Source organism: Herpailurus yagouaroundi, unplaced genomic scaffold (genome assembly GCF_014898765.1).
Source record: "Herpailurus yagouaroundi ecotype Mexico unplaced genomic scaffold, PumYag 100, whole genome shotgun sequence".
Taxonomy (NCBI): Eukaryota; Metazoa; Chordata; class Mammalia; order Carnivora; family Felidae; genus Herpailurus; species Herpailurus yagouaroundi.
The window spans coordinates 64,380,353-64,391,257 of NW_024412391.1; the positions used below are offsets into that span (position 1 = coordinate 64,380,353).

Consider the following 10,905-nt stretch of genomic DNA (forward strand, 5'->3'; position numbering starts at 1 on the left):
ATTATTAATCTAGTAGAACACAAGAGTTGGACTATTATTCCATGACAGTTAAAAAAAAAAAACCAAAATCCTACCTCTCAAAAATGATACCTGACTCTCTTTACTTCTGGAATAGAAAATAAGGGATATTTTTCTTTGTTACATATAAGGAACAGAAAGAGTTTTCAGAGTATATCTGCTTCCCAATTTTGAGATTATATCCAATTAAAAATGTTATCCTATTTAAATTCATGTGTTTTTCTATGTCTTTCACTCTGCATTATCTATTTTTTCCAATTAGAAGGCAAACAAAACAAATGAAAACTTGAGGTTTATCTTTTAAAGCTCCCAAATATAAAATAAATGCTGATTTATTTACAAAACTGTAGAATATGGCAGCTACAGTTTCAGAACACAAAATAAAATGATTGGGTTGGTTTTGTGTGTGTGGGGAAAAAAACACTATCTCTAAGTTAAAAAAGAAAATCACCCTCTGAAACTAGACTGCTTTCAGACATGAGCAATATCTTTAGGGTTTCTTGGGAATATAAAACTTTATTTCAGAAATAAACTTGGAAGGTTGAAGATAAAGCAGAAATGCTTTTTTTTCTAGCACATAAAGGACTATTCGAAACTGCTATTGAGGACATGCTCCCTCAAGGGGCAGCAACCCCAGAACCCAAGTTCACACCCCCTGTCCCCCTCCCCATCTCCATGGCCTCTTTTCACCTCCTTTCCTGTCTTCCTAGTCTTTCTTGGCTTCCCTTTGTGTGTCTTTGTCTTCCAAAGACTCTCTTTTCCTTTACCTCCATCCTTGGACGTCTGCCTCTCTGAATCTTTCTTTCTTTTTTCTTCTCTCTCTGGAAAACTGTCTCCCTTCTCTCTAAAATCTCTTTTAAAATTTCCTTCTTCTCCCTTTCTTCCAACTCATACTAAAGGGGAGCCAACATTTTTTAAAGTGTCATTTTCCTTGAATACAGACTTATTTTACCTATTCTAAATTTTAACAATGAACAAGTACAGTGCTTTCTTTTCTTTCATCGGAAACTGTTATACACTTATTTTATTTACAGCCATTCTAATAAACATTTCCAGACTATTAACTATCTGCTAAGGATAGAGGTTAAGTAAGGCTCAGTCTCTTAAGGATTCCATAGTTTAGTGGACTCTTGTTTGTTTATTTTATCTAAAGACTCATGGTCCTTAAGTAGAATAAATATTCCTCAATAAAGCAAGTATTCCCTAAACATAGGCTATTTTTCTCTCCTGACTGCCTATCACTTTATTCTTTAAGTCCAGTTAAACTTAACGATCAATTTTATGAATAATGTAGTATTACAGGTGGTTAGTGAATCTCTCTCATTCCCCCATTCCCAAAGTGAAGGTGCCAACTCTGGGTAAAGAAAAATAACTTACTGCTTTTTTGTACCTCTGTTTGACAGTTGCTTCTGTAATAGAAAAGACAGCCAAAAAATTCTTTCTTTGGCTCTTAGATTATTCTAGCAGTGTTGTTTTCATTACTGCATGTGTCTGTTACCTAATTGGACTGGTGTTTAACAAATTGGTAAGTTGACCTGTTTTTGTATTTTAGTACTCAGCTGTTATTTGTTTATTGAACTGATGGGTACATTTATTTAAATGCTATCTGTTGACCTCATGGAATGCTCCAGGCACAGTTTGTTTTAAACCCATGACTGCCGGGCACCTGGGTGGCTCAGTCGGTTGAGTGTCTGACTTCTGCTCAGGTCATGATCTCGCAGTTTGTCAGTTCGAGCCCCGTGTCGGGCTCTGTGCTGACAGCTCAGAGCCTGGAGTCTGCTTCAGATTCTGTCTCTCTCTCTGCCCCTCCCCCATTCATGCTCTCTCTCTCTCTCTCTCTCTCTCTCTCTCTCTCTGCCCCTCCTCCACTCACGCTCTGTCTCTCTCCCCTTCGGAAATAAATAAACATTAAAAAAAAAAATTATAAACCCATGACTTGGCTGTTGAGTCATTTGAGTAAGTAAACCTTTTACTAAACCTTTACTTTCAAAAGGAAATTATCTACAGAATTCAGTGATTGCTTACTCTTTACACTTACTGGTTTATAAATGTAATTTTCTTGAACTAGTTTAAAACACTCGTTATTTGCAGCTATTGAAAGGAATAAAAGAGTTTAAGGTTCCTCTACCTGGGGAACTGGAAATCTGTAGAATATTTTATGCATCTTGTAACATCTCTTTGCCAGGTGAGCATTCTTGGGTAAAGCTGTGCACTGGAGTGAAATAATGAAGGAACATTTTGAGGAAAAAAAGTGGAAATGTATATTCACCCGGAATCAGTGAAGAAATCAAGCCCAATACCTCTTACTCATTACTCCTTTTTAATGCAGAATATAGTCATTTATAAAGCTGGACTGAAGGTTTCCCAGCATACACACAATGCATTGTGCTACAGAGGAACATGGTGGGAAAATAGTTCTCAGTGGACATGTCGTCTTTATCATGCTGACTGAAGGAAGAAAAAGATGGGACTTTCCAATCACTCTTTTCATATCAAATTTCTCTAAAAAGCTCAATTAGTTCTAATCTATACTTCCACTTTCAACAACATTGACTATCCTATTTGAGTGACGAATGTGGAAACTTCATGTTTGTAAAATTTCCAGCAGGCTTTGTTTTATTAAATTCTCATTCATGCCAAACGACTATACTAATTTTAAAAAATATTATTCCCAAATTTCCTTCTTGCTATTTGTACCACAGAATAAGGGTGACCATCACAACAGAAAGACTTGCCTTCTCCTAGGTTGTCAATTACCAATGGCTTTTCTGAAAAGAAAGAAAACACTGAAGGAAATGACATTTTTATTTTTGTTCAAGGAAAGATGAATTCAAATAAATTATTCTGGTTTTGCTTTTATATGGCCTTGATTCTTTGTCTGGTAGGGCAAAATTTTTACATAAAAGTCAGATTGTACAATTAGATTTTTTATCCTTGTTTCTCAATGTGCAATAAAGTATAGATGGTAGAGAGCTACTAACATAAGAATCTTGCTCTTTCATTGTTTTTTTTTTTTCAGGCTTGAAATTTTTACTTTATTGAATTGCTGATTCTGGGAAAGATCTCCCTACTTGTATATTGCTGTATTAAAAAAATCAGATAGAGGGGTGTCTGGGTGGCTCATTCAGCTAAGTGGCTGGCTCTTGATTTCCGCTCAGGTCATGATCAAGCCCCACATTGGACTCTGCACTGATGGTACAGAGCCTGCTTGGGATTGTCTCTCTCCCTCTCTCTTTGCCCCTTCCCTGCTTGTGCTCTCTCTCTCTCTCTCTCTCTCTCTCTCTCTCTCTCTCAATAAATAAGCATTTTTTAAAAATCAGTTAGAGACCAAGTGGTAGAATCAGAAAACACCAATTTACAACCTCCAAGTGAAATAACTGATTCCGATACCAATCGTCATGAGGCAAGACTGCTAGATAAATGGTACCATATAAAACTACTAGATGACCAAGCATCAGGTTGCAGAAACGTGAAGGGAAGGTGGTCTGAGGCCTAGAGAGAAGTAAGTACACAAAGTAGCACAAGGCAGCTGGGCAGGATGCAAGAGGCCCAGGGAGTGGGGACAGTAAGGTCATCTGAGTGTGGTGGATCTGGAAGACGAAAGATGGATATTTGTGTGTAATGACATTGGCTACAAACACTCTGACCTGGCAGTGCCACACTTTAAGATTTCATTTTGGCCAAATAAAGGTAGCAACAACCCAAATATTCAACAATCGGGGGTTTTTAAATGACATTAGATCCATGCAGTGGTGCACACTGTAACTATTAAAAAAGAAGATATACGCCTGTATTTACTGACTTGAAACTATTATTATTGTACACTATTATTTTATACACTTCTTTTTCAAAGTGTTTCAACTGAACCACTATTTATACACTGTACTTTCCGGGTTTTCACAGAAGCGGAGGGTAAAAGGAAAATTAAGACAGCCCACAGCCCCTTTCTGGTCTTCTTTCTCTGCCACGTTATGCATTTTTTTCTGCTGGAAAAGTCCACCAGTCCCACCACAAATATTTTCTTTTGCATTTGGTAAAAACTGTTTTTATCTAATTAGAAAAAGAAGTAATGCCCATTGTAAATATACATATAATATATGTACATACATACTTGGAAATGCAGAAGGCTAACCATAAGATACCTAAAATCACCCATAGAGAGTAGATCCTAAACGTTCTCACAAGAACAGCAAAAAAAAAATTGCAGTCATGTGAGGTGATGGTTGTGTTAACTAACCTTATTGTGGTAAATTATTTCACAACATATGCATGTACCAAATCATCACACCTTAAACATATACCATGTTATATGTCAATTACATCTCAATAAGTCTAGAAAAATAATATAAAATCACTTGTATTCTCTCTCAGAAATAGCCTATTAACATTTTCCTAGATTAGTTATGCATGTATTCGTTCATACACCTTCCAGTTCTGGGAAGGATTTATGGTTTATATGATTCAGCTCATATAAATGCATGATGTAACAAGAAAATACACCAAAAAAATAAAGTTGATACAGAAAACAGGATGAAGGAACAATGTGAGTTTTCAAAGACAAGCTGAAAGCAGAAATGGTGTTAATAACCAGCATGATGAATTCCCCTTCATCTCTTAGTATTGTTTTATACCGCCAAGATCACACAGCATATACAGGTAGATGTCTGAGGAGGTACTTCTAAACTGAATGCAAGATGTTAACTGTCAGAGCCAAAGAAAGGTTGCAGCCCCATCGCAGGGCTGGGAGACAGTAGCTTTCCCAGCCACCACTCCTCACAGGTCCATCTGCCTCTCCCCTCCTTTCTCCATCTCGAATCCCCTTCCCCCACCCCACCCCCACATGCCCAAGCATCTCTTTCTTGGAGACCAGATTGACTACAATGAGCTGCAGCTGTACCTCTGTGTTCCCCTCCCAAGACCCAGCCCTGGAACACTTTAAACCACAGACCATCTTATACAGCCTTTTCTACAATAGTTAATCATACACTCACATGATTCACACCAAAGTCCTATAAAAAGCATATGCACCAAGGCAGGTGTTTGCATTCCTTTTTTTGATTTGTGTTTTTGGTTTGGTTACCTTTGTGTATCCCTCCAGAGTATCTTACCACAAACCAAAGGAGACACAAACACATATTTTTGTTTTTTCCAACTCACTTTCCAACCACTTGTAATGCCTCTCATTTCTGTATTGCTCTCTCTCCCCTGCACAAACACACAGACTCTCTGAGAGCATGGTTCCACTCAAAGCAACAAGGAATTGCTGAAGGGAGAAATGCACAAGGATCTAGAATCCAATTAACTTTTGCTGTCATTGGTGTGTGACACTGGATGACTCACTGCTTTTGTTAGTAAATGGGAATGAAAATCTCATAAATTAATCAAGTTTCCAAGGGAAGTGATGAACCAAACCCAGGTGTTTACCTAATTAACAAATTAATCTTTAAAAACCAGCCTGAAGTTCTTTCCTTATTACTAAACATAATCTTAGCTGAGCTCTTGTTAAAATGTTTACCTTTACATTACTGCTTCTCACTTGGAATAGAATTATATTCCTGGTATTCATTAAAGAGTATACCCTACAGATAGACTTTTAAACAAAGAAAAATAAAATACTTATGAATAAAACAGTTTCCCTTGTTTTTCTGACCATTTCTGTGTTTCCATGTTAATAAGACAATTTCAGTTAAAACAAACTGCACACATACACTCAAAGATAGTCCATGTGATCAGTTTTACAAGATCATAGCACCTTATGAGGTTTTGTTAAAATAATAAAACTGAGTGATAACACAGTACATGGCATATGGGTAGTATTTATATATATTATTAAAGATTTAATTTGTTTTTAGGAAGTTTTTATTTTCTGTTTCTATATTACTGTGTATGCCTGTGAATTCCTATGTGATTCTTATATGTTCCTCTAAAGCTCATGTTCAAATATACATGAATGTATATGTTTTAGTTTCATGAAGCTGTAAAAAAAAGCAAAGCTTTCTTTCTCGCAAGCAGACATGGAAATCAGACATAGCACTTGGATTTAACACTGTTACTTTCTGTCCTTCTCATCTCTGAGATACAATGTTTATTGGCATTACCATGTTAACCTTGAGGTTTATAAACACTTTCGTACCCATTACTGACCTTGATCTTCACAAGATAAACTTTGTGGGCTATCATAAGCATGGCCATTTTACAGATGAAGAACAGAGACTCAGGAAGTTAAAAGACTGAAAATCACCAAACCAGTGAGTGGCAGAGCTGATCCCTACACCGCACTTCTGGCTCCAAAGTCCAGGGTCAATTCCAACGTACCACATTATTTCTCTGGACAGAGCATGCTGGAGTAGAGGGCACGCCAACTTTTCTTCTGTCAGTCCTACTTTAGGAACTTCGTTAGTTTCAAATACTATTGGCTCCCCAGCAAACAGTTTATTTCATTTTCGGGTCAGAACTTTCTCACTTGAATATACTCCTAGGGAAGATGACAACTCAACTGCTCGCCATACAATAGGACATAAACGGGCAGATTGCTTCCTCCCTACAGCAAAATTCCACTTTAGGTTAATGACAAGATTTCTGAAGCTTTGGAGCTGTCAGCTCCTTAAATTCTACATAAAGCAGTTGTCCCAGGAGGTTGACACTTCAGAGACTCTCAGGATCACATATTCTTCTGAGTGTCCCATATGGCATCCATCCCGACATATGTGCTTTAGAACACAGACAATAAATGTTTTTTGAGTTGTACTGAATTAGATTACCTGCCCTCTGCATATTTAATGAAGACCACATTCATAGAAAGCAAATAAATTACTATGTTTCCAATAACCAAGTTTCTCTGAGACTGATTCTCAGGGGCACTTGATAACTTTGGGAGTTATTTTTCCTACAGTTCACTGAGACCTTAAACTGTTTTGTTCTTCAGGAAGACAAGTTGTGAGAGTACGACTGTATCTACAAAATTTTATCCTTATTACTTATAAAATAACTAGTGTATGACCCACAGGTCACTTGTCAGGACTAGTTAAGGTTTCCAAATAGAAATGTCTGATAAACAGTTGCATATCCAGGATGAGAACTTTGAGAAGAGGTCTAGATTTAAGAAATAAATTTGAATCTTACAATGCCTTTGGCAGTGAATAACAGAAAACTCTGACTAAAACTGACTTAGAATAATTTATTATCTCAAATGACAGGAAGTTGAGATGCAAAGTAGACTCCAGGCATGGTTAATTTAATGACTCAAGAGTATCATTGTTACAGCAAACAGTTAGTGCCCAGGAAGAGACAAGCCACACGCACTCGGGGAATCAGAAAAGACTGTTTATTTCGCACCAGTTCTGGCCCAGCAGAGTCACCTCCAAAGGCTGACCTGGTGCTGGCCTCCTTTTATGGGTGGGATTAAAGGGACTCAAAGAGAAATAAAATGGGGGGAACCTATCGGTTGTGCTACGTGGGCAGTTGGTGGACAAAGGAGGCAAGCAAGATTCCAGAAGCTAAAAGTATGCAAGGGGAGTATCCAGTCTCAGACATCTGGCTGGCCCCCTTTTTTATCTGCTCTTCCCAGATTTCCTTCTCATCATCAAGAACCCAAGTTCTCCTCCATTTCTCCACTCTGCTCTCATGGTTACAGATGGCTGCAGCAATTGCAGGAATTACATCCAGACACCACAAACTCCAGAACATGGAAAAAGCCACCTTTTCCTAGGTTTTGTTTGTTTGTTTGTTTTGCTTTGTTTTTTTTAGTATAAAGAAACCTTTCCCAGCAGTCTCCACCAGAATTCCAGTAGTGTTTCCTTGGCTATACCACATGTCCTTTCCTAAAGGGACTACTGGCAAGAGGTATGAGATTATCTTGATTGATACAGTACTCAGAATTTACTCCCCTGGACATGAAGATGAAGTCAATACTCCCAGAAGCACATGCCTGGGTGTGAGAACAGTGGACATCCGAATAGAATTGAAGTTGTTAGGGAAATGAGGAACAAGTGGAAATGAATGCAAGAGGATGAGATCAAGAGCAAACAGATGGAAACACCCTTGGAAATACCAACTTCAGGAGATTAAAGAGAAGCGAAGGAAGGTTAAGAAGCAAGAGAACCTGGAAAGAGATTTTAATGATACTCTGGGCATACTTTAAAAAGACAGTGTGAGAGAGAAATTAAACATGAATTTTATCCTTGTGTATCCATAAATATCTAAGAAAGAGGGTGATCCTATATATTTTTGTCTCTGGTGAAGGAGGTTCCTGTGTTTACAATGACCACCATCTAAAACCACATAGTCTCAGACAATTCTATTTTAGAGAAATTTCATTAGTCTAATTAACATATAACTTAATATATTTTTAAATTAAATTCACTTTTTTAACTTTATGATTTTTCATATTAAAAAATTTACCAACTGCAAGTTCTGATTCTTAGTTTAAAGCCCTCAGTGGTAAACGCCTGGGTAGCTCAGTTAGTTAAGCATCTGACTTCGGCTCGGTTATGATCTTATGTTCATGAGTTCGAGCCATGCGTTGGGCTCTGTGCTAACAGCTCAGAGCCTGGAGCCTGCTTCTGATACTGTGTCTCCCTCTCTCTTGGCTCCTCCCCCATTCATGTTCTGTCTCTCTCTGTCTCTCAAAAATAAATAAACATTAAAAAATTAAAAAAAAATAAAGCCCTCAGTAGTAGAGACTAACCTGTCTATAGTCATAATTGGATGTTGATAGACAAAGACATTTGCTTGATTCCATATCCATCCTTGATTTAGTTTCCCATATCATGAAGGAAATTGTTCATCACCTCCCCACTTTTCCAACATACATACTTAAAATTGCATTTGTTTTAAGCCATCTACTCTCAAAAAGTCCCAATTTGAACAATAAAAATACATACTATACATGGAAAAACCTCCATGATCTGTCTCTTTGTCTTCTGGAAAATTCTTGTTTACTCTTCAAGATTATCAGTGCCAATATCACCCCTGCTGGGCAGCTGCCTTGATAATGTCCAAGTCTCTTACACGGGCTCATGGTGCTACTCACAAAACTCTGTAGGAGCCCTGGTCATGTCCACTTACCCATACAAGACAATGGGTGAAATAATTTTAAATAAATGAAATAATATTTAGTTATAGGTTACAAACCTAGAATTGATATTAGCAAAATGTGAGTGTACATATCCATGCAAAACCAAACACTGTTTTCTTGTTCCCAGCCACCATTGTTTAATCTGTATATGAGAGGACATGACCAAACAAGCTCTTTAATTTTTTAAAATTCCATAGCCTATGATTTTATTAACTTACTAAAAATATCTCTTTCTTCTTAGCAGACAGATAATGTCAGATCGAAATCTTAACCAAGCTGCTGCCTTTGCTTAAATAACTGAACAAGGAACTAGACATAAAAGGTTTGTTTTCTCATTTAAGAACTCAGCATGTCACCTCACATGTACCCTTATCACTTTTATGCAGCACTATGTAGTGTAAGCACCGATTAGTAATTATACATACTATAGCATTGCCAAAAACTTATTATGTCAGTAAAATATTCAAAAATTTTCTAGAACATTTTTGGATTTCTTTTTCTTTTTTAAATTATCTGTTTAAAGGAAGAGAACAAGAAGCCAGCCTAAACATTTATCAATGGGTGACCAGGTAAATACTGGTCAAATGGAATTAGGTCACTCTGTGACTCTTAAAAAGCAAAGAAATAAATCTATATGTAATACATGGGGGAAAGTTCTATACATATTATTAGCTGAAAAGCAGTACATTGCAGGTCAGTTTTTATGGTATGATTCTTTATGTGAATAGAAACATTATTTCTTATTTCTTTATGCAAAGAAAATATTCAGTAGAAAACATACTAAATTATCAATGGTAGCAACTACTGGAAAGAAGAAAGGAGTAGTGGGTGGAGAGGCTTAATTTTTTTTGTTTTTTACTTCACATAAATTTGCACTGCTTGCTATATATGTTTAAATAATAACATAAAAGAAAAAAATTTATATAAGGAGAGCCTAACATTATAAATCATTTATTTGACTGAAATTCCATTTGTTCAACATTGTTCTGTCCTTTTCAATTACTTTCTTTTCTTTTTCTCCATTTTTCTGGTGCCTTTCCTCTGATTTTCCTTCCTCCCCTCCCCCCCCACCAATTTCATTTCTCCTTGTTTTAATTCCTGTCTTTAATTTCTTTCTTCCCACTCCCAAACTGGATCCTGGAAGGTAGAAATCAGAGAATGTGAACAGGGAACATTCGTATCAGCTGGTGGCTCTGGGCATGGCCCAGGACTTCCTGAATGGAGGATTCTGAACTAACCATGTGGTTCTGGCCACGTGAGAGGAACCGTGGCCAAGACAGAAGGACATCAAGATCCAGAGATAAATATCAAGATATTTAAAACAAAATTTTATTGCTGAAACCCAGAATTTTTTTTCTTCATCAGAATGTATAGATATTTGGCTTAAATGGCCTGGTCATTTCTCCTACTGGACTATAGAAGGAGGAGGAAGGGTGAAACCTGGAGTAAAGAAGCCTCTGTCACCAAGAAAGGATGGGGTATTGGCTATCATGGCAACTGCAAGGTTAGTCAGAAGGGTTAGTCAAAGATATAAAATAACTGGGGTCTTGCTTCTTATGGCTAAAAGTTTATGTCATTGAACTGAATTGAATTGAAGTTGAACTAAAACACATTAAATTGGAACCCACAAGACTAATTGAAGAAGAGGGCTTTCATAGATATATTTAATTAATTTATTGTTGCAATAGATGCCCACTTCTGCTAGGTACTTAAAATATATTCTCCCCCAAAATTCAAATCAAACCCACAAGACATCTTACACCTGTCAGAATGTCAGAAAGACAAGAAATAACAAATGTTGGAGAAGATGT

General features: G+C 37.0%; 1 protein-coding gene across 3 annotated transcripts in view; it reads left to right on the forward strand.

The window, feature by feature from the left end:
- HEPACAM2 (HEPACAM family member 2) overlaps window positions 1-2,877 on the forward strand; it is a 43,010-nt gene extending 40,133 nt beyond the window's left edge. Inside the window, exon 10 of one of the 3 annotated variants that reach the window (XM_040472677.1) lies at window positions 593-1,422. In XM_040472677.1, coding sequence (XP_040328611.1) covers window positions 593-599 — 7 coding nt within the window. In that variant the 3' untranslated portion in view covers window positions 600-1,422. Of the gene's footprint in view, window positions 1-592; window positions 1,423-2,203 lie in introns of those variants that run through there. The other 2 variants (XM_040472673.1, XM_040472675.1) reach the window with 2 other exon arrangements.
- The last annotated feature ends 8,028 nt before the right edge of the window (window positions 2,878-10,905 follow it).